Source organism: Tursiops truncatus, chromosome 2 (genome assembly GCF_011762595.2).
Source record: "Tursiops truncatus isolate mTurTru1 chromosome 2, mTurTru1.mat.Y, whole genome shotgun sequence".
Classification (NCBI taxonomy): domain Eukaryota; kingdom Metazoa; phylum Chordata; class Mammalia; order Artiodactyla; family Delphinidae; genus Tursiops; species Tursiops truncatus.
The window spans coordinates 107,429,771-107,455,615 of NC_047035.1; the positions used below are offsets into that span (position 1 = coordinate 107,429,771).

The 25,845-nt window shown below is 53.7% G+C and overlaps 1 protein-coding gene across 1 annotated transcript in view; it reads right to left on the reverse strand.

The window, feature by feature from the left end:
- Window positions 1-7,360: 7,360 nt before the first annotated feature.
- The window catches only part of IGDCC3 (immunoglobulin superfamily DCC subclass member 3), a 42,884-nt gene continuing 24,399 nt past the window's right edge, over window positions 7,361-25,845 (reverse strand). Inside the window, exons 3-14 of the mRNA XM_073801144.1 lie at window positions 16,298-16,442; window positions 15,806-15,936; window positions 15,222-15,359; window positions 13,760-13,918; window positions 12,383-12,548; window positions 11,869-12,116; window positions 11,513-11,677; window positions 10,751-10,942; window positions 10,493-10,597; window positions 9,901-10,039; window positions 9,522-9,741; window positions 7,361-9,240 (exon numbers count right to left, since the gene is read on the reverse strand). Coding sequence (XP_073657245.1) covers window positions 9,043-9,240; window positions 9,522-9,741; window positions 9,901-10,039; window positions 10,493-10,597; window positions 10,751-10,942; window positions 11,513-11,677; window positions 11,869-12,116; window positions 12,383-12,548; window positions 13,760-13,918; window positions 15,222-15,359; window positions 15,806-15,936; window positions 16,298-16,442 — 2,006 coding nt within the window. The 3' untranslated portion in view covers window positions 7,361-9,042. The remainder of the gene's footprint in view (window positions 9,241-9,521; window positions 9,742-9,900; window positions 10,040-10,492; window positions 10,598-10,750; window positions 10,943-11,512; window positions 11,678-11,868; window positions 12,117-12,382; window positions 12,549-13,759; window positions 13,919-15,221; window positions 15,360-15,805; window positions 15,937-16,297; window positions 16,443-25,845) is intronic.

Here is a 25,845-nt window from a genome sequence, read left to right on the forward strand (position 1 = left end):
CCGGCTCTAGGACAATAGGCATCTCTCCAAGCTTAGGAAGCACGGCCCCTCCCCAGCAGGGCTCGGCCCTTTCTTCTGACAGGTCTGGAATTCTTAGAATCACCGAACCATCACCATCATAATACACGGCATTTATGGAGTGCTTACCATGGACCAGGTGCCAGGGATTTTCCAGTTATTTTTTCATTTGATCCTCATAACAACCCTATTAGATAAGTACCATTATTATCTCTATTACAGATGAGGAAATTGAGCTTCAGTGGGGCTAAAGAGCAAGTCCAGAGCCACTTGGAGGTTTTCGTTTTTTTGTTTTTAATATTTATTTATTTATTTGGTTGTGCTGGGTCTCAGTTGCAGCAGGCAGGCTCCTCAGTTGTGGCATGCGGGATCTAGTTCCCTGATCAGGGATGGAACCCAGGTCCCCTGCATTAGGAACGCGGAGTCTTAACCCTTAACTGCGCCACCAGGGAAGTCCCTGAGGTTTTCGAAGTCTGTTCCAATGCCATGGCTCAAGGGATGAAAAGAAGACCCAAGGAAGAGTTGCAAATGACCCAAAGTCTCCAGTCACAGCATTCTTTTCCCTGAAGTGGTTGGAAGCTGAATGGAGCTGGTTTCTCTTCAGGTGTCTCTCGGTTTCCTCTCTAGTCCACCTTTCATCTCTCTCTCCTTCTTTCCCTTCATCTTTTCTTTCTCCGTCCCTCCCTCTTTGCTTTCCTGCTTTCTAAATATTCAAGCATTTATTGAGTATTTAGTGCTGCTCCATGGCAGCACAGGAGGGTCATAAAGAGATAAGAAACCGACACCTGTCCTTAGGAAGCTCACATCCTAAGTTCTCCAAGCAGGCATGACTGACACACATGATGTGCATTTTATGCTACAGAAAGAAATAGTTCTGTATGAGAGGATGCAGAGGAAGGAGAGGTGGTTCTAGTCAGAGAGGATCAGGGAGGATTGGGAGGAGGTGATGTTTGGAAGGATCTGGAAAGAAGAGATGATCAAACAGTCTCATTCTAGGCTGAAGGAACAGCTTGTAGAAAGGCCTGGGGGCACCACTGCCTGGCGTGTTCTGGAGAAGCCAGGAGCCCAGCTTGGAGGATTGGTGTGGATGACGGACAGAAAATTAGGTTCTGCTCTGATTAATAATAATAATAATAGCAAGCACAGTCCTGACTGCTTTTCATAACTGACTTCTTTACTGCTCTCAACAACCTATGAAGTATGTGCTACACTTGTCCATAGTTTATGGAAAAGGAAACAATGGCACCAGAGGTTAAGGGACATCCTCTGGGTCACACAGCCAGTCAGTGGCTGAGTGGGGATCATAAACCAGTTAACCCATGCTGTTAACCACTGGGTTACATCACCTCTTGTGAGAGGGCCTTGAATGCTAAGCTAGACATTGGACCGGGCTTCCCTGGTGGCGCAGTGGTTGAGAGTCCACCTGCCGATGCAGGGGACGCGGGTTCGTGCCCCGGTCCGGGAGGATCCCACATGCCGCGGAGCGGCTGCGCCCGTGAGCCATGGCTGCTGAGCCTGCGCGTCCAGAGCCTGTGCTCCGCAATGGGAGAGGCACAACAGTGAGAGGCCTGTGTACCGCAAAAAAAAAAAAAAAGATATTGGACCGCTCCAGGGGCACTGGGGAGCTATGGCAGGTTCCTGACCCAACATGCATTTTCGGACATGCCCCAACTCCTCAACCCTCCTCTTCAGGGTCTGACATTACTGGATCTCTCCTCAGTGTTTGAGAAGAAAAATCTCCATATCAGCCAGTTTAGACCATTCCTCCCACCATGTTCCCCCACCCCGCCTTGTCCTCAGTCAGCAGCCAGCATGGGCTTAGACAAAGGAGGCCCAGGTTCAAGCCCCAGATCCACCACCTCACCTCTCTGGGCCTCCGTTTCCTCATCTGTTAAATGGGAGGATGACAAGAAGTGCAGCCCTGCTCACTACAAGGCTGTGAGAAGACGCACAGGAGGTAATGTGGAGGTGTTCTGTTAAACGTCACAAGAAGTTAATAACAGAGGAATCATCATTATCACAAGGACTCCATAGAGGCTCTTTCCCTTCCCTGAGGAAACTGCAGGCTATTTGGCCTTCTTGCTACTTCCCTTTCCACCTGGAAAGCCACATAAGGCTTTACTCAGATACATCAGAAATGCAAAAAGCATATGCTCTGGAAATCTAGTAATCGTTCATTCATACATTTATTGAGTATCTACTGAGTGCCAGCCTCCATGCAGCAAATGATAGCCTCCTGGCTGCTCTGTGATCTTACCTGCGCTTTGCTTACCCTCTGCCTTCAGCCTTGGGTGTCCTTTCCCCCTTCTCCACTCTTCGAAGTCTTCCTTAATCCTGGCCTTCAATGAATCACGTTTTCTTCTGCTTCCACAGCTTGCCGGTACCCATCCAAGCAAGTACTTGGATAAATTGCGGTTTTTTAAATTCAAGCCCATATTGTCAGCTCACCGAGGGCTGAGTCTGCCTCTCCTGTGTGGGGCTGAGCGCATCTTAACTGCAAGCTTCAGTCAGACGTGGGTTGAGATCAGGCTTTCATCCCTGTAGCTGTAATTCTCGCTAACCCCACAGGGTGGCAGCAAAATCCTCCAATCACAGCCCTTGTCCCAGGAGCGCAGAGATCGGAGGCTGGGATGCTGTATCCAGAGGCTCCCCCCAGCTCCAGGGAGGCCAGGCTAGGAGTAGAGATCCCTTCAAGCTCACTTTCTTCTTTATCTCGTTCACCAACCCCTTCCGCTTTGGGTCACTCTGCTCTGCCCACCCCAGTTTCTCTGCCTGTAACAATGGGATCATTTGAACACAAACTGAACTCTTCACTTACATGAACTGAGTCCTGTCAGGCACTCCTTTTTTTTTTTTTTTAACAACAGCTTTTTCAAGTTGTAATTCACATACCATACAATGCACTCATTAAAATGTGCAATTCAATGGTTTTTAATATACCCACAGAGTTATGCGATCATCACCACAATCAATTTTAGAACATTTTCATCACCCCCAAAAGAAGCCCTGTTACCCATTGGCAGTTACTACCCATCCCCCCACTCCTAGCCCCCAGCCCTAGGCAACAACTAATCATCTTTCTGTCTCTATCGATTTGCCTATTCTGGACATTTCATGTAAATAGAATCATATAATATATGGTCTTTTATAACTGACTTCTTCCACTTAGCATAGTTTTCAAGGTTTATCCATTTTACTGCTAAATAAAATCCTATTGTACGGTTATACAACATTTTGTTTATCCGCTCATCAGCTGATGGACATCTAGGTTGTTTCCACTTTTTATCTATTATGGATAATGCAGCTATGAACATTGCTGTACAAGTTTTTGTATACACATGCGTTTTCATTTTTCTTGTTTATATACCTAGAAATGGAATTTCTGGGTCATATAGTAACTGTATGTTCACCCTCTTGAGGAGCTGACAGATTGTTTTTCACAGCAGCTGTACTATTTTCCATTCCCACCAGCAGTGTGTGAGGGTGTCATTGTATAATGATGTTTCATTGAGACATCACCATGGTGTCTCATTGTGGTTTTACTTTTTATTTCTTTCATGTGCTTATTGGCCATTTGTGTATCTTTGGAGAAATGTCTATTCAGATCCTTTGTCCATTGGGATACTTGTCTTTATTATTGAGTTATAAGAGTTCTTTACACATTCTTTTTCTTTTTTTTTTTTTTTTGACTGTGTCGTGCGGCTTGTGGGACCTTAGTTCCCCAACCAGGGATGGAACCTGGGTCCCTGGCAGTGGGAGCACCGAGACCTAACCACTGGACCGCCAGGGAATTCCCATCTTTATACGTTCTAGATACAAGCCCCTTATCAGAGATGTGATTTGCAAATATTTTCTCCATTCTGTGGTCTTTTGTCTTCTTGATGGTGTCATTTGAAACACAAAAGTTTTACATTTTGATCGTGTTCAATTTATTTTTTTTCTTTTGTTGATTGTTCTTTTGGCATCATATCAAAGAAACTATTGCCTAATCCAGAGTCGGGCCAGGCTGTGGGCATTTTGGAGGGATGGCAGGGCCAGTCCCTGCATCTTGACAATGGGCACATAGCACAGGGTGACCAACAGGCTACCTGTGAACTTGGGAGCTCCAGTTTCAACTACACCCCTCTTGAGCTCAAGGAGCAAGGCCCTATCCTTCCTGGTCAGCCTGGCTCCTCCCTGGGCCCTCCTCTCAGCCTCTCCTGCCCTCACCTCCCTGACCCAGGTGGCTCCAGGGGAGCAGTCCCTCTTTGTGGGAGGGGCATGGGTCTAGATGTCCCACTCCCTGACTCTAGCCTGAACTCAGCTCAGGACAGGCCCCCCCCATCCTTGGTTGCTCCCACTGCCCCCTTCCTGCTGCCAGCCCAGCTTCCCCCAACCCTGTCCTGAGCAGGGTTGCCCCTAGTCTCCATGTTCACATACCCCTAGTCTCCTGCCCCACCCCTAGTCTCCATGTTCACATACCCCTAGTCCCATTCTTTTCCCTCTCGCCTCCCTCGGGGCTCAGTCTAGTACCGAGCATCCTACTGTGGCCTGACTGGGTTGGATGCACAGGGCTCCAGGTGGGGCGTGGCTGTCCTGTCTTCCAGCCCTGCCTCTGCCTCTAACTTCTCTGGGATCCTGTGCAACTCCTGCACCTCATAGCTCTCAGTTGCCTTGTCTATCTCACAAGGGGGCCAATGGTCCCTTCGGCCTCTGTCATTCTGGGTCTACCGTCCCTGGTGGGTGGGGATCTCAGGTTAGCACCAGCTCTCCTGGGTCCCTCACCCCTCACTGCACTAGGAGATGGAGCCGGCAGTGGAGCGGGGCCCCTGCTAGGTGTGCACAGGGGCGTGGTCCTCCCTCCCTGTGACCTCAGGACTGCCCCTGCCCCCCAGACCAATCTTCACTAATCATAGGGATGAGACCCACAAACAGGGCTTGGCTAGGAGTTGGGAGCACTCTCTGTCATCCTGCACCCCTCCCATCACACCCCAGGGCCATGGTGGGGAGCCTTCCCACTGCCCAACCTCCCAGTTCACATTTGTTGTCCACCCGTCCCCCCAAAGTGGTCCCGTGGTCAAACATGTCCACATCTTTGACTCTACTCCCATCAAAAGGTGGAATCTAACTCTCCTCCCTGGAATCTGCTGGCCTTAGGGATTTGCTCCTCAAGAACAGAACATGGCAGTGGCACTGTGGGTCGTCCAGGGCAAGGCTCTAAATGATGAGGCAGTTTCCGCCTGGCTCTCTCTCTCTCAGGACGCTGATCCCTGGCTCCCAGCCACCACCAGGCTGTGAGGCAGCCCATGCCCATGGAGAGGCCACAGGTAGGTGACGGGGCCGAGGGCCAGCGTCAGCCACAGACGTGAGACCATTGAGCCTTCAGATGATTCCAGCCCCCAGGCTTCAAACTGCCTCAGTGGAGCAGAGACAGCTATTCCTGCTGGGCCCTGCCCAAACTGCAGATTTCTGAGCAGAAGAGATGTTAGGTTAAAGCAGTGACGTGGGTGCTTTGTTACAGAGCATTAGGTAATTGGAGCAGGTTGCAAGCCCTGGCTGCTGCTGCTTTCTGCCCAAAGACGAGTGTGTGTGTGTGTGTGTGTGTGTGTGTGTGTGTGTGTGTGTGTGTGTGTGTGTGTGCGCGCGCTCGCGCATGTGTTGAGGGGGGAGCACGGTATTCAGCCTGAGGCTGCTGGATCGTTTGAGACCTCAGGACCCAGATTCCAGCTGGGCCACTCAGCTGATACCAATTTCTGCTAAACTTCCTAATTGGAACCCTGCTTCTCCCTTTACCGTAGCCTAGTTCAGGGCCTTGTTAGGATAGGCCCTTCCTGTATTTGCATGTGATTTGTGTGCAATTTGCATACATCTACATGAGTCATATTAGGTGGTTTTTAAAGGTTTCTGCCTCCCTCCCTGGGGGAGGTACTACCGTCTTGGACTCTGGAGGGACAGGGGCACTGGAAGTTACCTGGTCTGCTCTCCCATCCACTCACTGTCTGCTCCACCACATGACAACCCATCACCTCCCCAGGTGGTCCTTGGACGGCTTAGGTTGATGAACAATTTCTGTGTTTGTGGAGCTCTGTGTAAAGAAAGGTGAGGTATTATGTCTACATGTGGACTTAGTTCTTTCCTCTGGGAAAATCAATCAACCGCTTCCCCCAACACTCTGGACAGGTACCATGGCGGTCTCAGGATTCTCTTTCTCAGCTCAGCATCCACAGCGCCATCACTGTTTTTGGTTGACATCGGCCCCAACCACCCCTTCTGGCCTCTTCCAGAAGAGCCAGGCCAGGGGCTTTCAAATGTTTCTTTTAGGAGCAGTATCCTGTTTTCAAATGAAATCTCACGTGGAGTCTAACATGTTAAGACAGGTAAAAATAGAGCTGCTCTAGGTGAGGGTGGGCAGGGAGGCTCCCCCAGGCCCCTAGCCAGAGCTGGAGAACCCAGCTTGCAAACCACTATCCTCTCAAACGATGCCTCTGGGTATAGAATCCCACCCTCCAGACTTGCAGAGCCTCTCAGGGGTGAGCTCTGGCTTTCCATTTCAGCAGCAGAGGGGACACTGACCGTCTAAGCAGTTGCATTACACCATTGCCTCTTACTAAGCTCGAGGCCCGCTGAGACCTCCTGATCTTTGTCAGCACAACACCTTTAAGCCAAGTCTCTCGTGGTCTATCCTCAGCCTTGGCAGCCTCAGATACCTGGCTTCAGGAGCCTGAACTGAAGAGAGAACAGGGAGGAATAAAGAGGGCTGGCCAGGGGTCTGGCTGTGTGCTCTGAAGACGGTCACCCAGTCAGAGCCCCAGTTTCCTCAACTTCAGGATGGGGAGGAAAACAGTCCTTTGTCATAGACAGTGCATGAAAAGCATATAGCCCCGCCCAGCAGCTGGCTCAATACTGGTGGTCTGTCACTATAGGGCCGAAGGACTGGTCTCGGATCCCTCACTGCCAGCTAAGGAGGCACAAGCAGTGGTCAGAATTGCAGACTCTGGAACCTGGCGACCTGGCCCGGACACAAACTCTGATCCTGCTGAGACTGGCAGTGTGAGATTCAGGATGTTTCCTTCCTTTCTCTTATCCCTTCTCGGTTTCATCATCTGTAAGAGGAGATGATGATAACTAGAACATCGACCTCCCAGGGGGTTGTGAGGACCTAGGCAGCCTCCCCGCCTGTGGAGAAGACCCTGCATGCACGGTGCCTGTAAGTAGTACCCCGGGGTCTGCTGTTATCCCCACGGGCTCTGACCCTGTCAGGGTCCACCTGGCTCACCACCCTGGCTCCCCTAATCCCAGCACTCCCACCCCTCCCCCAGGGCCTGACACAGCCACCAAAACACCCGAGATCCACTTTGGCAACAGGACTTTTATTCAGTCAAAATGAGTGTGATAAAACCCAAGACAGGCCAGGTGGCCCCCCTCCCCCAGACCCACACTTTCCTTGGGAGAGGGGGTTCCAGGATGAAAGGAGGTGCAGAGAAGTCGCTGCAGGGACCAAGGGGCACCGCCTGGGAGGTCTGAGGTGCCCTGGGCTCAGGCCCAGTACTGGGGAGAAGGGACGATAACCTTCCCCGAGTCCACACACATGAAACCGCAGTCTTCCAGGAAAACACCACCAAGTGTACCTTCTTCAGCTAATTCACTAAAGTTGGGGGCGGGGGTCCCTAGAGGGTTGGGGGGGGTCAGGGACTTTATGGTCTAATCTCATACTTAAGGAATGCACATTTTTTTCCTTTTAAAAAAAGTTTTCTTTCTGCTATTTAAAAAATGTTTCTGAGTGTAACCAAAAATAGGTATTTGTTTCCTTTTTTTTTTTTCTTCACCTTTAAGTCTTTCAAAGAACAACACAACAGAAAAGAGAAACAAGAAGTCACAAGAACATAAATCCTTAAACACACCTTATAGAAAAATAGCTTCCGGCCACATCTGCTGACATCGGTTGTTCCACTGTCCAGGGGCTGGGTCCAGCTGGCAGTGTCCCAAGGGACAGTGGGCTGGGGACCCCCCCTTGCACACACACACAGTACATTCCGGAGGCCCGTCTGTTCCAGCGGCTCTGTGGGCAGGACAGGAGGCAGGCTGTGGGGTGACAGCCCACCTTCCCAAGGCCCACGTGCAGAGAGGGTCCTGGGGGTCCCAGTCAAGGATGAGTTGGTGGAGAGGGTCAAAATGGGAGTGGACAGGCAGACAAGACAGAGCACTGGGAGCGTGCTGGGAAGTGGCTAGTTTTTGTTCCCAGAAACAAATTCTCCTCTTATTTTTGGCTTTTTTTTTTTTTTCACATTTTCTTTGACCAATTCCATCTTTCTTTCTGCAGGCCCCGAGAAGCCCACACTTGGTGAGGAGCCAGGAGGGAGGGTCCAATGATACAGCACAGGCCCGGGAGCCAGTGAGCCTCGAGGTAGACATTTTCTTTCACACCTGGAAATGGGGAAGTGTTTTTTTTTTTCCTTTTTTTTTTTTTTTTCTAAACTCTGGACAACAATGTGGGGAGGGAGAGGGGGTGCCCCTAAAGGGGCTCGAGGTAGGAGTACATTCGGGGCTCTGTGGGGCGGGGGGGCTGAGGCCACGGCCCCACTCCCCTGAGGACATTCATTCCGGCTGAGGTAGGTGCTGAGAGCCAAAACAGCAAAAATCCATCCTGAGAAAACAAGTCGTGGAGGGTGACAGTGTCAGGGGCCCAGCCACAGCAGGGGCACATGTTTGGAGTCGAATTCACCTTTCTCTCTCTTCTCTTTCCCTTTTTTTTTTTAATTTTAAGTTTGTTCTTTTTTTAAAGAAAAACGTTAGTTCAGTTCCAAGTCATGTGGGTACCAGGCAGAGGTTGGGGGGGGCCTTGGCCCAAGGGAGGGGCTCCTGCAGGAACCCCTCCGGGTCCTTGCAGGGTGTCCCTTGCCAAGGCTACTGTAAGTCTTGACAATCAGAGGAGCAGTCAGGACAGAAATGCTGGGAAGCCCCCATCCGAATCCCACATGACAGGAGAAATCTTGCCTTTGACCTGAGAATGGGGGGTTGCTCCCTCCAGAGCCTCCCGGACACTGGCTACTGTCCCGAGCGAGCTGGCAGGGCGGCTGGTCCTTCACTCAGGAGGCCGGGGCCCGTGTCCTGGGGTGGCAGGGCAGCGAGGGGGCCTACACAGGGGGCCTTGGCCTCAGACGTCATCTCCTCCAGGAGCCCGAACCCCTGAAGCGGCAGCATGGAGAACTGGGTCTCCTCACACAGGGCAGGGGCCTCGGGGTCCTGCTGGGGAAAGGGCCAGTCACACAGGCATCAACAGGAGGGCCACAGGCTCGTGAGCCCCCAGCCAGGGGGTCAGGCTCTGGAGCCAATCCCACTCGGGGGTTCAGTCTCCAGGCTTCCCTGCCTGACCCGGGGGCACAGAGAGAAGCACCAGCTGCCAGTCTTGTGCCTGGAGAAGCCCTGCAGCTTGGCGGAGGCCGGTGACCAAGGCTTGTGACCAAGGTGAGGAGGGTGGAGCCTGAAGGAGGGGGTTGGCTCTCGGGGGAGGGCGGGGCACTCACCGTGGGTCTGGGGTTAGGTCTGGGGTCGGGCTGCCCCATGGCCCCCGCTCGGGGGAATAGCTGCTCCAGTTCCTTCATGTCCACATGTTTCCCATCTCGGCCCAGCTGGCCCCGCTCTCCCCGTCCCGCCCCATTCAGTGCCAGGATGCCAGGGTCCCTCTGGCTCCGGGGGCCCTGAGGAGGGGAGAGCTGGTTTTCTACATCCTTACACAAGAGGACCCTAGGGGGTGAGCCAAGAGTTAGGGGGAGGGATGTGGGAGGAGCAAGAACAAAAGGATGGAGACAATGGACCCCAAACCCTGCCTCCCCTGCGGTTTTCCGGCTCCAGGCCTGTCTACCCCATGCTGGCCCAGCCCCCTCTCCCTGGCCCAGGACCCACCTGCCCCTTTGGCCGAATAAGAGGAAGAGGACACAGAAGATGATGCAGGTGACCCCGATGTGGATGCCAATGACAATGCCTGTGGTAGACGTCTGGTTGGTGGCCTCCTCCTTCCGGCAGTCACATGGTGGGCTCAGGGCTGGGGGTGGAAGCAGCGGCAGGTTGGGGGCTGTGGCTCCCAGACACCCAGCCCTTGAGGGTTACTTCTCCCTCGGCTGCTCGACATATGATTTGCCCTTGTTAATGGGACCCCAGCCAAACCTTCAGGTTTTTTTTTTACCAGTTACTGAGCACTAACTTTGTGCCAAATACTAGGAATAACACTTTACATGGACCATTTCACCCTCCAGACAGTTCTATAAAGGGGGTATTACTATCCCTGTTTTATGAAGGAGAAAACTGGGGCTCAGAGAGGTTAAGTAACTTGCCCAAGGTCACACAGCTAAACATCAAACTCAGGTCTAAGCCTATGTTCTCCAGGGCTGCATGTACTGTTCTACCCTCCTGCCTTCCCTGGATGCCTGCTCCCCTCCTCCCTCAACCTCTCTTCCTGAGGGCCAGTCTTTAGCCAGACCCCATCCCCAGCCCTCACCTGTCCTCTCAGATGCTCCCCTCAAAGACACGAAGCGGACTGTGGCATTGCCATCCCCATGCTGGTTGTAAGCGAGCAGCTTCACCTCATACACTGCAGTGGGGTCTGGGGGGAAAGCCAGGATGCTGAGGGACCTCCCCCGGCCCCACCAGGCGGCTGTCCCCAGGGTGAACTAGAGAAGACCTCTGTGAACCACCTCCTGGCACCAGGCACCACACCCCCGCCCAGCTCCCCAAGCCCCAGCCGTGTCCGCCTCACCGAGCTGGCTGAGGTTGTAAGAGGAGACAGTTCCAGGCAGCAGGATGGGGCCGGTGAAGGAGGCCTTGCTTGCTGGGCGGTAAAACAGCTTGAAGCCGCCCTCGTGCTGGGCCAGCCGGGGCCAGGGCTCCCACAGCAGCTGCAGGGTGGAGCTGCCCAGGACTCGCACTGACAGTGGGGGTGGGGCGGGGGCTGTGGGCGGAAAAGGAGGCCGAGATGTGAGGACTTGGTGGTTGAAGCTCTACCCTTCCACCTGCTACCAATGACCCAGACACCGCCCCCCCACCCAGAGCCTGACCGCTCTCTGACCTCTAACCCAGGGCCTCTGCTTGCTTAAATAGCACCTTTACGTGAATTAGAAAACAACACCCCTGGGACTTCCCTGGTGGTCCATTGGCTAAGAATCCGCCTGCCAATGCAGGGGACACAGGTTCAATCCCTGGTCCGGGAAGATCCCACGTGCTGCAGAGCAACTAAGCCCGTGTGCCACAACTACTAAGACTGCATGCCACAACTACTGAAGCCCGCGCACAGCAATGAAGACACAGTGCAACCAAAAAGAAAAAATAAGAAATAAAGTGTTGTCAGGTTTTTTAAAAAAAGAAAAAAGAAAAGGACACCCCTTCCTCCAAGTAGACCCAGCCCCGGCTCAGCCTCAGGGCGAAGCACTCTGTGCAGTGCACAACCTGAACAACGGTGCACAGGGGTTCTGCTCTAATACCCTGAGCGTCTGTGGTTTTGTGCTCCACACCCAGACCTCACCTTCACCTAGAGTGCTGGCCAGGGTGGCGGCAGAGGCTGAGCTGGCCCCCCGGGGCGTGTAAGCTTTGATGTAGAAGCTGTAGGCAGTGGAGGGCTCCAGGTCGCTCACCAGGTGCTGAAAGGTGCTCTTGCTGACTGCTTCCTGATACTCCAGCTCTGGTGGGTCTGGGGAGGCCAAGGGTAGGGCAGGGGATTAAAGGGACATGAGGGAATCCTACCCACACTGGTGAAATGAGGGCAGCCGGGAGAAAGAGGGAAGGTGTTGGGTCAGCACGTGTGGGATCGAGGAGGATGAGAAACAGTAAGTAAGAGGGAGGGGATGCAGAGGCAGCCTTGCCCTCCTGGGCCCCACCCACCAGCAGCCTTCCTGATATGCAGGACATAGCCGATGATCTCCTTGGTGTTGACCAGGGGCTCGGTCCAGGACACGCGGACCTCAGTGGACGACACAGAGACCGCCTGCACGTTGACGGGGGGCCCGGGCAGGCCCTCGGCCCACAGCACAGTCAGCCTGGCGCTGGCCTGAGAGGAGCCAGCGCTGTTCTCGGCCATACACTGGTAGATGGCCTCATCTTCAGGGCCGATTCCAGAAATGGTCAGGGTGCTGCAGGGGGAGGGAGAGCCTCAGATCCCCTGCTCCTTCCGGAGTATCCCTTGGAGGTTGGCCAAATCTCCCCATTTGAAAGATGGAGAAACTGAGCCCCTCCAGAAGACAATAGGCTTGTCTGAGATCTCTCAGCAAGTTAGGGGCAGACCTGGGACGACTCAAACCCAAGTCTCCAGACCCCCAGTTTAGTGTTCTTCCCTGGTAGGAGGTGCACAGCCTCCTACCATCTGGGCCTCACGCCGGCACACCCACCACACACGTGCCTGTTGTTATTCTTGAGCCGGACGTGGCCTCCTGGCCCCAGCACCTGTCCATTCTTCAACCACGTCACATGAGGGGGCGGCTCACCCTGGGCCTGGCAGGTGAACATGGCTGTGGTCCCAGCCGGCCTGGAGATGGACTGGGGGTGCTGGACAAACTCTGCTGGGGCTGGGGTTGGGGCGGGGGTGGGCACAAAGAAGCATAAGGGTCACGAGGGGTCAGGTGTACAGGGAGGGGACAGCTGTGAGTGAAGGACTGAGGAAGGGGAAGAGGGTAGGGCCAGAGGTCTGCAGGGAACAAGTGGGTAGGGGCCATACACACCCACCCCGCCCCAGGGAGAATCCTCCAGGTGGGGCCCACCCTCCACCCCCAGCCTAGCCTCTGGGAGATGGTGGCAGCCCTCACGTCCCTCCACCCCAGAGAGGCAGACCCAAGGGAGGACTCCGTTTTAATGACTGTTTAAAAGACTGACATTTGTATCCGAAAGCAATCAAGCTGAGCTCCCTGTTCAGGAAATTGTTAAATAAATAAATGTGCTAATAGGTTTGGCTGCACCTCTAGGGCCGAAGGCCGGTAATGACGGGGAGACGGATGAGCCCTCAGGACCGGCCCCCCTCACCCCTACATTCAATTCCACTCTCCTCCAATCCCAAGCCTCAAACTTCCATTAACACCAGAGAAATGAAATGCTCCATCACTTCCATTTGGACAGATTAACAGCACATGGAATGCTAAACAAATGGGCATTTAAGTTCCCAACTCCCCTCTCTCCCACCTCTCTGGGAGGGAACCACCACAGAAAACCCCTGAGAATGGGACTCCAAGCCGGTTCACGGAGACAGTTTAGCCCCAGGGCAGGAGGATGGACAGAATGAGCTGGTCAGCTGCAGAGGCCCCACATACCATGGGAGTGGAGGCCAGCTGTGTGTGTGTGTGTGTGTGTGTGTGTGTGTGTGTGTGTGTGTGTGTGTCAGGAGCTGGGGTGTGATAGTGTGAAATGACAAACACACTGAGAGTGTGCAGGCAGGTGTGAGCGTGGAAGTGCCACACGTGTGAATGAGAACAGCACGTGGAGGGAGGGACACATGGGGGTGACACAGGTGGGGGAGACCAGCTGAGATGACAAAGTGGAAATGACTGGGGGGGTGGCGATGGCACCTGGAGGGGCAGATGACCAAGAATGTCCTCGCATTCCCAACATACACATTCCTGGGGGAGGGGGAGAGACACAGAGCTGCTGCCTTTGGCCTGGGCTGGGGCCCTGGAGAAGGGGCAGGGGCAAGGTTAGGGCAAGGATAGGAAAGTGGGTGAGTACACGGCACTGGGCTTGGGCCAGGGATGTCGATGAGGCAGGGAATGTGGGGTGGGGAGGTCCGTACCTTGCACCACCAGCCGGCCCTGTGCCGTCCTCCTCACCCGGGTGCCGGGCCTGTTGGCTGCACAGACGTAGACGCCCGAGTGCTGGACGGTCACGTCTGAGATGATGAGGTTCCCCGTGCCCAGCACCTGTATGCCCTCCACCCCAATGGGGCGACCATCTGAAGGGGAAGGGGAGGGTCAGGGAGGTAGGTGTGCAGGAATGTCCAAACTTGGAATCGGCCACCATCAATCTTCCAGGGAGCCCCTGTCTTTGACTCTTCCCTCTGAGCAACATGGCATTGTGGAGGCGGCCAGAGCAGCACAGAAAACTCTCACCCAGCAGGAGAGAACTGGCTCCTGATCCTAACATTGTCACTGCCTCACTGGTGACCTTCAAGTCCCCTCGCCTCAGTTTCTCAAACAGGAAAGTAAGGGGGTTGGGTTACATGGACATTTCCCAGCTTGATTTGTCTCTCCTGAAAAAAGTTCCTTGGTCAGATATCCATTCCTCTCCTTGACTGTCACAATGCGCGTTAATAGAAAGGCTCTGAGAAGTCCTGTAGCAAAGGGATCTGGTTTACTGTTTCCCAAACTTGTTAGACCACCAAGCCATTCTTTCCCCTTGCAGATTTCACTTTGGGAAATGTTGCACCAGATGGTCCTTGCAGGGCCTATGGGCTCCTCCTAATGGTGAGGCCACTCTTTCCAGCCTCTCCCAGTCCCCGGGCCCTCCCCCCACCCAGGATCAGATTAGCACAGTCAGAATGCGAGGAGACAGCTCCCCATTCAGTCCCTGAAGTGGTGAAATCTACTCCATTATCCTGCCTGCTGCCCCCTCCTTCCCGGATCACTCAGCTGCTACAATGTGGCACAGTCTCCTTGTGAATGCGACCCCACCCCGTCCCCTCCAGACTCTCCTTCCCCCAGTGACCTTTCCACTCAGACAATGTGGGCCCATCTGCACCCTTTCATTTCTCTCCTTCAGCTGCCTAGGGATTTAGGCTGGGGATTTAGGGGGCCAGGTTAGAGACTGGGGGGTCCAGAGAGAGGATGTGACAACTGGCTGAGATTTTGAGGGGTTTGGGATTGCATCACTGGGGAGGATGGCCAGGGTGTAGATGGCAGAGATGAGCCCGACCGGAAAGAGACTAGGGGTGCTGAGAGCTGCAGAGGGGTTCTGGAGGGCCCGATGGAGATGCCCAGAGTGAGGGGAGCATGGGGGAGGGGAGCTGGCACAGGACTGCCAGGACTGGACGAGGTAACCTGGGGAGCTAAGCCATCTGCACAGAGGGAGGGAGAATGCAGTGGGCAGGCGGACCTCCCTGGTCCTGCCAAGGAGAGGGGAACCCACCCCCTCCCCAGGCCTCGAAGAGAACGGACCCCCACGGAGAACAAACAGGATTCCAAGTTCCCCCTGGAGCTGGGTGAAGAGACTGGCCCTCCCAGGGGTGGGAGAGGCAGGGGCTGCAGGATGGGGCTCACCCAGGCGGCTCCAGGACACAATGGGGCGCGGGTTGCCCGTGGCGACACACTCGAGCACGGCGGTCTGGTGCACAGTCAGGGTGAGGTTCTCAGGCCCCACGAGGATCGTAGGCTCCTTGTAGGCCCCAGAGCCCGAGCCTGGGAGGAAGATGCCATATTTCTTCACTTTAGCTGGGACCCTTCCCACCTCCTCACCACACCCACCCACCCCCAATACACGGCCTAGGACATGGTGGGTGGGAGACAAGCTCCAGCCCAGAAGCTGGGTCCCATGCGTAGAAAGGAGAAGCCAGCGGCCCCAGGACGTTGCTCACACTCATCTCTGCGGTCAGGCCCCGCAGGGCCTCCAGCGGTGGGAGAGCCACCCTCACCCAACCACCCATAAGCAGAGAGTGGGCTTCCTCAAGGAGAACTGAGCCAGGGAGGGGCCTCGAACGCCTCCTGAACCCTCACCCTGAAGAGCACAGAACTTTGTGCTCACAAGGTGCTCTGTATGCACTTGGCTGTCCAGGCTCTGGGGCTCAGTTGAAGAGGGACTGATTGGAGGGTGGGGAGAAGAACAAGACAGGGCCAAGGACCCTCACCTGACACAGTGAGGCTGGCCCCATGGCTGACCCGGACACTGGCGACATTTGAGGCCACACAGTGGAAGACGCCGCTGTCCTCAGCCTGAAGGCCTGTGATCTGCAGGACCCCCTTGGGCAGCAGTGTGTACCTGTGGCGGGAGGGCACGGTCAGCCATAAGCAAGCACAAGCACCGCTGGCCACAGGGTCACTCAGCATCACGGACACAGCCCAGGACCCAGCCACTACCCCAATGTCACTTCTGTCATCACAGACACACTACGGGACTCTCACAGGTGGATGCACCTGCGATTCCGGCCTTGACAACCATCACACAGATCTTTGCATGCATTCAAGTGTTGAATCTGGGCCCACAAACCACACAGATACTCAGTCTCAACAAAGTTGCAGAAACACCACCCTGGAGGCCACAGGCAGGCCTCCTTCAAGGCCCAGACACTGGACTGGCCTGCCTCTTGGTCATCCCTCCACCTTCCCCACCCGGGGCTCACCTCTCATTGTCTGTATCAATGGGGACTCTGTTCTTCTCCCAGGTGATCAGGGGTTTGGGAAGCCCATGGATTTGGCACTGGAAGCGGGCCACACCGCCCTCCTCACCCACGGTGGCCTGAGGGTGCACGTGGAAGTCGGACATGGCTGGAGAAAGAAAAGGAAATGTGTATGGGGAAGGCACACTGCTGAGGTGCAGAGGGGATGGGAGAGGGCATGGGGGACCTCGGGCCTGTGTCCTGGAGCCCTGGAGCTCCCCCGGCTCAGGGCGCAGGGTGTCTTCCCCCAAGCTGAGCTGGCAGGTGCAGGGCACAGCTTGCTGGGGGTACATCGGCACTTACCCTGGCTCCTACCTGTGGGAAACATCTCCCCCTAAGGGATGGTATAGGCCGGGCTGGGACACTTTGAGAAAGGTCTGGACAAATTCTTGGATAAACCTCTAACACGGAAATCTTGGGCTGCGGACCCACGAAGGCTAGTCAGAGAAAAGCCTTGCTCCCACGGCCTGCTCCCCACTTTTACAGCGGCTTTCAGATTTATTTTTATAAACTCCCTGTAAGGTATGCAAGTGCTAAGTATTATGCTGTACTTTTTACAGAATAGGAAACAGAGAGGGGAGGCGATTAGTCCAGTGTCACCCAGCAGGGACACTGGTCGTTAGAGCCTGGTTACCAGCACCCAGTGGCTTTCTTTGCCCTTCATCATCACCCCCTTATCCCCAGTTCTTCTGCAGCTTCTCATTGTACCCCAAGAAGGTAGTGTACCATCCAAGGTGACGAGCCTCTCAGAAGACAGTCAGACCTTCCAATCTACATTTCAATGTGTCATAAATATTCAGGGGCTGCCTTCCCACCTTTTGGGGATCTGAACTGCTTGAGCTCTGATCATGGGAGGGGCCGTGGTGCACGCCCCCCACCCCCTTTTAGGCCGGTGAAGTGTTCCTGCCCACCCTCACTCCCATCCATCCTTACTCCCCAACCTGTAAAGCCCAGGGAAGGGGCCCCTCCCACATGGGTTCCCAGCTTCAGCACCAGGGCTGTGATTTCATTAAAATCCACTTTGCTTCAAGTGCGGGAAGGAGGCTCACCATCTGTCCAGGCAGGCAGCCCCTCCCCTCCAACACTCCATCAACTGGGACAGTTGTCCCCTCCCAGAAGAAGCCCTCCCTCTCCCCACAGCAGCAGGGACGCTGGAGCTTGTCCTGGTCCCTGCTCCTGACTCCCTGGTGCCGGTGGGCACACCCCGTCTCAGGCCCCCTCAATCCACCGGTCTGTTCAGGACTCCAGGGCAGCTCAGAAAGGCTGAGCCTTTGTGCCCTTCTTCCCAGAGTCTCTGGGGGCTGACTCTTTTGTGGCACATTCTCCATCTCATTTGCATGTGGTTCATTAAATATAAACATGCATAAAAATCCCCAGCCCAGCCTCCTCCTCCTTCAGGGCCTCCTGGGAGTATGGCTGATGGGTGTGAGCGCGTCCTTGCACGTGTGTGCAGAGCTGTGCTCGTTGGGAGGACATGGTTGCCTCTGTGTATGTGGTGTGAGTGTCCAAGCTGGATGTGAATGGGGGGGGGGGTTGTATCCCTCAGCTCCTGTGGCTGGTGTGTGATTCTGGTTCTGTGTAGGTAATCAATCACACACGTCCCTGTGTAGGTATAGTCCTTACAAAGGGCACCTTGGGGCCCTGGGGGGGGGAGATGGGGGCAAGTGCCCCAGCTGGTGTCCCCATCAGGCTCAGTGAGATGATCCCCAGGGAGCACTGTGAGGTCAGCCTGCCCAGGCTCAGGCCAAAGGCTGTGTTTGGCCAAGGGCCTACAGGTCAGCCCAGAGGTTTGGGGCAGGGGGCTGAGGCACTGGTAGGGCCCCTCCACTGCTTCCAGGCCTCAGCCTCTAGGAGCGCAGGGCTGGAGGCAGGCCTAGCGAGCGGAGAGGGCACCCCGGCTCCTGGGTCAGCTGTCTATGCCCCACCCACGCAGCCCTGCCCTTCAGGAGCTGGGGAGCTGCCTGCCCCCTCCTCACTCCAGCTGGAGAGGAGCCTGCAGCCCCCCAGGGACTTGGGGCGGGGACTAATGGCTCTGCTGACTACAGATGCCTCCTCATTAAGGAACCCGAATCCTTTTGTGTTTCTAGCCCCCATTCTGGGCTCCCTGGAGGCGCCTAGAGCTAGGAGCTGGCCTGAGGAGAGATGCAAGGGAAAGGGCTGCTTCTCATCAGGGCGCACTGGATGGAGAAAGTTTGGCCTCTAGCTTCTTTCTCCCCCTAAAACTAAACAATGAAGAAGCATGGGTTGAATGTGATGCTGCAGAGGAATGCTCGAGCAGGAAGGGGTGGTAGTTAAGGAGCCAGTCTGATCATCTTCACACTGTACAACAGAGTCCGAGGGGTCCCCAGGGGCCCCTGGGATGCAGCTGGGGCCCCTCCCCACCCAGGGCTTCACATCTCCCCTCCATCAGAGCAGCACCTTGCTAAACCTCTCTATCAGCTTTACTTAACTGCAGTTCTGCCAAACATTTCATTTGAAGGGTAGCTTTGCTTTTAAGTGCTTGAAAACCATGCATGTAAAGCCAACACATTCATTTTATGAAAGGGAACCTGAGACCCAGGCCCAGTTGGTGGCTCTACTGGCCCCAAATCAGAAGTTCCATGCCCCAAGCCCTCTGCTGGGTGTCCCCAGCAAATTTTTCACTCTCCAAGGACAGGTGACCCCAGGGCAGACTGCAGGCTGGGCCAGCCTCTTCTCACTGGCTGTGAGTTGGCACTGTTACAAGTTGCAGGGACGATAGTGAGCCCCCGAGAAGGTTTTTCTGTCCCATCCCTCGGAGCCCAGCTGGTTAGGCAGTGTGGTCCGGGGGAGGGGGTGCAATAGGAGGGTGTGGTCCTCTTTATCTGAGGCTCCTTCTTCCCTCCCCTTCTTCCCACCCCTACTCAACCCTTGGGTCAGCCCTGTATATCCCTTCGGTGTCCTGGGGGATTGCAGTGAGACCGTGGGCAGGCAGTGTCAGGGTATAAAAAGGAAGAACAAACCTGACTCCATGTTGGATCTGTTTCTTTTTCTTTAACCTTTGTATTCTATTGCTTTTGCTACAAGTTAGTTGCTAAAGGGATGTTGCCTAGAGCTTAAAGTATACATGATGGCCCATCTCTAGGAACCCTGCCTCCCATAATAGGAGCGCTGGTCCTTTCCTCCACAGATGAAGGGGTGAACAGGTACTCTGCAGGGCCTCCCACGTCAGACTCCTGCCGCCTTCCTGTACAGGCCTTTGTCCACACTCAGCTGAGCTCACTCCGAGTTTGTCCACTCACTCCGAGTTCACTGCTGACTTCTTTAGGAAGTCAGGGGAGAAAATTTCTCAGGGCCACTTAGATCTCCGATCTGTCAGAGGGGAAACACGTTTGGTTTACGTGTCTGTTTTGCACTGGCTTGTACGAGCAGGCCATGGAGCCAGCTGTCCCTCATCGTGTCTCTCTGGGAGAGGGTCCCTGGGCAACCATGAGGATGTGGGGCTGAGGACTGGACCTCAGAAAACGCTGACCTCTGAGCAAGTCATTCTGGAGGCCACTGTGTGGTTGACAGTGGTGGGCACAGTGGCTGGAGGCACTATTTGTTAATAGTTTTTTATTATTTTAAATTTTTATTTTATTTATTTATTTTTGGCTGCGTTGGGTCTTCGTTGCTGCACACAGGCTTTCTCTAGTTGCGGCGAGCGGGGGCTACTCTTTGTTGCAGTATGCGGGCTTCTCATTGCGGTGGCTTCTCTTGCTGCAGAGCACGGGCTCTAGGTGCGCAGGCTTCAGCGGTTGTAGCACGCGGGCTCAGTAGTTGTGGCTCACGGGCTCTAGAGCGCAGGCTCAGTAGTTGTGGTGCACGGGCTTAGTTGCTCTGCAGCATGTGGGATCTTCCCGGACCAGGGTTCGAACCTGTGTCCCCTGCATTGGCAGGCTGGTTCTTAGCCACTGTGGAGGCACTATTTGTGGCCAGTGTGGGTAGCACTGTGTATGGGGCTGGTGGACATGAAGGTGGTGCTGTGGCTTGCGGCTAACGATGCTTTACCTTCCTGCTCACACCTGTTGGTCGGGTAGGAGCCGTTTCGGGTTCCTCACTTCAAGCTGGGTTATGGGAGGGGGTCGTGTTGGGAGGCCCCTCCTGTGTGAGGACCAGAGAGAGTGACAGGGAGGACAGAGGCCTGCTTGGGGGTCATTATGGAGAAAAGAAGAAGAAAGCACCTTTGTCCTCAAACAGTCTGAGAAGGAATCTCCCAGCCGCTCCCTGTCCCTGCCAGGGGTACAGCTAGGCCGTGGGGAAAGAGGGTTCACAGAGACAGCCCAGCAACCCACCGGGCTGGAAGGGAGCAGAAACCAGCAGGAAATGGCTCCTGGACACCCCTATAAATCACCCGAGGGGAGGGGAGTCTCCTGAGAGCCAGATCTAGAGCGGCTCAGGGAGGGGAGGGGAACTTTCCTCCTGGTCCACGACCTCTGGCGAGGTCAGGCCTGGATCTGATTAGACAGGCTCCAAGGGGACGCTGGGGGGGCAGGAAGGGTCGGGGCAGAGTGCTGGGAAGGAAGCCGGCAGCATACCCCAAGCCCAGCCTCCAACCCTTTGGCTAAAGCCAGACTCCTATCTGGTGTGTGATGACAAAGAGATCAGTGGGCTTGCTGGGATGGAGAGTTCAATACACAGCCTTTGCAGAAGCCAGCAGCACTGGAGGTGTGAGGCACCGACTGCCCCCACTCATACCGCCATTCAAGAGGAATAACCACAACCTGCAGACTCTTCCAAAGGCCATCCAAAGTCCCCTTCCTCGTATCCATCCCTGCCAAGGACCAGGGACACCCCGAACGCCCGGTTCCTCCTCACGCAGCTCAGATGATTGTAATGTTTTTCCTTCTACCAGAGGCACAGCTGAATCCCATATGCTTCCACCCAATGCCCCAACTTCCCCCTTGAGAATCTCATTTTTTAATAAAGTAAGTAGCCAGCTATTAAGCACTTGAAATGTGACCAGTCCAGATTGAGTTGGGCTGTAAGTGTAAAATACACACTGGATTTCGACGATTTAGTACAAAATAAAAAGACACTAAGCATTGGGGAAATGCAAATCAAAACCATAATGAAAGGCCACATCACACCCATTGGGATGGCTACTACCAGAGCAATAACAAAAAACAACAGAAAACAGCAAGTGTTGACAAGCATGTGGAGAAATTGGAACCCTTGTGCACTGTCGGTGGGAATGTAAACTGGTGCAGCCACTATGGAGAACAGTATGGAGGTTCCTCAAAAACTTAAAAATAAAACCACCATACAATCCAGCAGTTCCACTTCTGGGTATATACCCACAAGAATGAAGGGTCTCGAAGAGATATTTGTACAGCCACATTCATAGCAGCCTTATTCACAATAGCTAAAAGGTGAAAGCAGTCCAAGTGTCCATCAACAGGTGAATGGAGAAATAAAATGTGTTTATACATACAATGGAATATTACTCAGCCTTAATAAAGGAAGGAAGTTCTGACACATGCTACAATGTGGATGAACTTTATGGACATTATGCTAAGTGAAATAAGTCAGTCACAGAAAGACAAATACTGTATGATTCCACTTATATGAGGCACCTAGAGTAGGCAGATGCATAGAGACAGAAAATAGAATGGTGGTTGCCACAGGCTGGTGGGGAGAGAGGAATAGGGAGTTGCCCTTTAACGGGAATAGAGTTTCACTTTTGGGAGATGAAAAGAATTCTGGAGATGGATGGTGGTGACGGTTTGCACAATAATATGAAGGTACTTAATGCCACTGAACTGCGCACTTAAAAATGGTTAAGACAGGGGCTTCCCTGGTGGCGCAGTGGTTGAGAGTCCGCCTGCCGATGCAGGGGACATGGGTTCGTGCCCCGGTCCGGGAAGATCCCACATGCCGCGGAGCGGCTGGGCCCGTGAGCCATGGCCGCTGAGCCTGCGCGTCCGGAGCCTGTGCTCCGCAGCGGGAGAGGCCACGGCAGTGAGAGGCCTGTGTTCCGCAAAAAAAAAAAAAAAAGGTTAAGACAAAAAAAAGTGGTTAAGACAGTAAACTTAATGTATGTGTATTTTACCACAATTAAAAAGTTGGAGGGACTTCCCGGGTGGTCCAGTGGTTAAGAATCCACCTTCCAATGCAGGGGACACAGGTTCAATCCCTGGTCAGGGAACAAAGATCCCACATGCCGCGGGGCAACTGAGCCGGTGCGCTGCAACTACTGAGCCCATGCACCACAACTAGAGAGCCCGCAGGCTGCAAACTACAGAGCCCATGCACTCTGGAGCCCACATGCCACAACTAGAGAGAAGTCTGCGCACCGCAAGGAAGAGCCTGTGAGCCGCAATGAAAGATCCTGGTGCCGCAACTAAGACCCGATGCAGCCAAAAATAAATGAATGAATGAATAAATATTTTTTAAAAGTTGGAAAAATAATAATTTTGATAATAGTTAATAATTTAAAATATTGCTAACAAGCTGAAATGATATTTTGGATTTTAAAGACAGTTCAAAAAATGTAAAAAGTATTAATAATTTTAAAATAATGATTATATGTTGGGATAATATTTTGTATATATTAAGTAAAATAAAGTTTATTATTAAAATTAACTTCACTTGTTTCTTTTTTTTACTTTTTTTGTAAATGTGACTATTAGAAAACTTAAAGTTACCTACGTGGTTTGCATTATACTCCCGTTGGACAGTCCTGCTCTAGAAGACACAACCAATTTTGTTCTTCACACAACAGATCTTCAAATACTTGAGGTCTGGGTTGTTCCCTGAGAAACATCTTCTGAGGGGAAACACCCTTAATTCCTTCAGCCACTTGTGATGTGAAATGATGTTCAGATGCCTTAAGCCTGAAGACCCTGGGGATGGTATGAACCCAAAGGGCCTTACACCAGCAGGGGACCTGGAGCAGATTTCAGCCATCATCTGTAGTGAGCATCCTTGTGTTGTCCAATATGACAGCCACTAGCTACATGTGGCCACTTAAATTAAAATTAAATTAAAAATTCAGTTCCTCTGGCTCCCTAGCTACCTTTCAAGTGTTCAACAGCCACAAGTGGCTACAGGCTACCTTATGGGACAGCACCAATAAAATACTTCCATCATCACAGAAAATCCTTTTGGACAGCACTGGTCCACACCCAAGGCAAGGCCTCAGACCCACAGCTGCTTTCTGTCTTGCTCCCTCTCTCTTGCCGCCCCGCCAGAAAGCCCCCTTTCTTCTCCATCTTCATCACTAGCCCAGCTTTGCCCCTACCAGATCCCGCCTCTCCTGGCCACATGGACTCAGAGACTGCTGACAAGGCCCGCATTTGATCGCATCCTAAGGCTGTCCCACTGCATGGCAGAGAAGGCCTCACACAGCACGATTTCTACTTCTGGTGGGGAAATAAATACTTGCTGAGAGCATTTTGAAGGAGCAATGCAGTGAAGAGGTTAATGGTACAGGCTCTGGAATCAGACAGAACTGGGTACAAGACTCACCTCCGCCACTCTTAGCTCTGTGACCTTGGACAAGTTAGTCTCTCAGAACCTCTATTTTCTCACTTATGAAATTGGGATGACAATAGCTCATGTTGCTAGAGCCGCTGCACTGGCGGGAATCAATGAGATTTATTTGTAAAGTGCTTGGCACAGTCCTTGAAAAATAGCAAATACTTGCCAGTGATTGTTGAGGGGAAAATAGTAGAATCTTGAGTTAAAAGGTGCTGAGAGGTTATGGAAGAGCACGGTAGGATTGGGGTTGGGTGGCCATCTACTCCAAGAGGGTAGCCGTACTCCCATGGAGAGGCAAAAGCTCAGAGAGCTAGTGGCAGAGCCCTCTGGAGAACTGAGTAAAGACAGAATCTGCAAGGCCTGAATGGTGAGAGGGTCAGTGCAGGGGGAAGGGGGCAGCCTGGTATAAGCCAGAGCTTGGCTTGTATTTCACTTCTGCCTGGGGGCTTCCCAGAGGCCCCAGTAGGTGAGCTGTCACTTGGAAGAAGCCATTGGGTAATTGAGGCCTTGATTTCTCTAGTAAAATGTTTATGAAGCCCATAAACTCATGCCTTTATTGGCCAGGCTCATTCCGGGGGATGGATGTGGCTCTCCAAGGTGTAGTTAAAGCACCTGCTGAACTCAGGCACCCGATGGCTACTCTGGCCTCCACCCAGACCCACCAGGCAGAGTGACTCCTGGAGGGCGAGGAGGCCAGCCAAGTCCACATGCTCTTTAAACTCCGCAGAGCACTTGTAAATGTCCTCTCTAAATGCGCATGGGAAGGAGAGAGGTGACGGCAGAGAACCCTGAGTCCTGGGGAGGCTGGCAACTTGCCACAGTCCCGGTGGGATATTGGTTTTGTCATCAGGGTTCTCTGGGCCAGGCTTAGCCTCTCCAACACTCTGTCCCAGTCTCTCCAATATCTGGGTCCCCACCTTGCCCATGACTTTGGCTCCGTTAGGGAAGATCCCCTACGTTGATTGGCTGATGACATTTGGAGGTGAGGAAAGTATGAACTTAGAAGACGTGTATTTACTTCCCTGGCTCTCCAAAGGGAAGTCTGAGAGTTGAATTAAGGTTCTGAATCCAAAGAGTAGGTGTTTTTTGCGGGGGGCGGGAGGGAGGCACTGTGTGGGGTTTGGGTGTTGGATGGGTGTGGGTGGACCGTGTCTGGAGCTTACAAACATCCCCAGAAGACTGCGATGGCTCAGAGGCCCTGTTCAGCTTTGCTGGGGGTGATTGATTCATCTGGGCCTTTGCCTGGTGACCCTGCTCTGAGAAGCCTCTGGAACCTTTTGTCTCCCTCTTCAAGCCCCTTACCCCCTGCCTCGGGCCTCTGAACCCCAGCCCCTCCCTCCCACCCTCCCACACCACCACCAGCTCACCACTCCCCGCCCAACCCCAATTCTAACACAAAAGGCAACTTTGTCTTTCAAGTCAGCAGCCATAAATCCACGTCTCTCCCCTCCCTCCTGGCAGCCACCTCTGACAAATGGGGTGGGGGGAGGTGGGGGACAGTGGGGGGCCAGACTCAGCTTGGGAAAGTCCTTGCATCCAGCTGTTGGCCCACTGTAGGCTGGTGAGCATCGAACCTTTATGGTCTGATCTTCGATTCCAACGGATGGTAAGACCCAAGGCACAGCTGCAGGAGGGGCAATCTGGGGCTCTCCGCAGCCTCTGGGCTGGGCTTTTACAACCCAAGGAGAATAAAACCTCTCAAAGCCCTACTTTTAATTATTCAGCCCACAATTCAGAGGCGCCGGTTCTTCCTCCGATCAAGTCTTGTGCTCCCCTTCCCTCCCCTGCCTCCAGCCCACCGTGGAGGGAGTGAAGTGTGCCTGGGGGAGAGTGTGCTGTGGGACACAGGTGGTATGCCTGCCCGATGCGGCATACTGGATGTGCCACTGGGTGGGTGTGCCCCGCTGCTTTCAGTGTGGACCCTACACATTCAGGGGAGGGGAAAGGGGGAGGAGTATCACCCACCCCACGTGACCACCCTACCTCCCCCACTGCTAGGTTTTCAAAAGCAGTCCCAACTTCAAATATTTCGC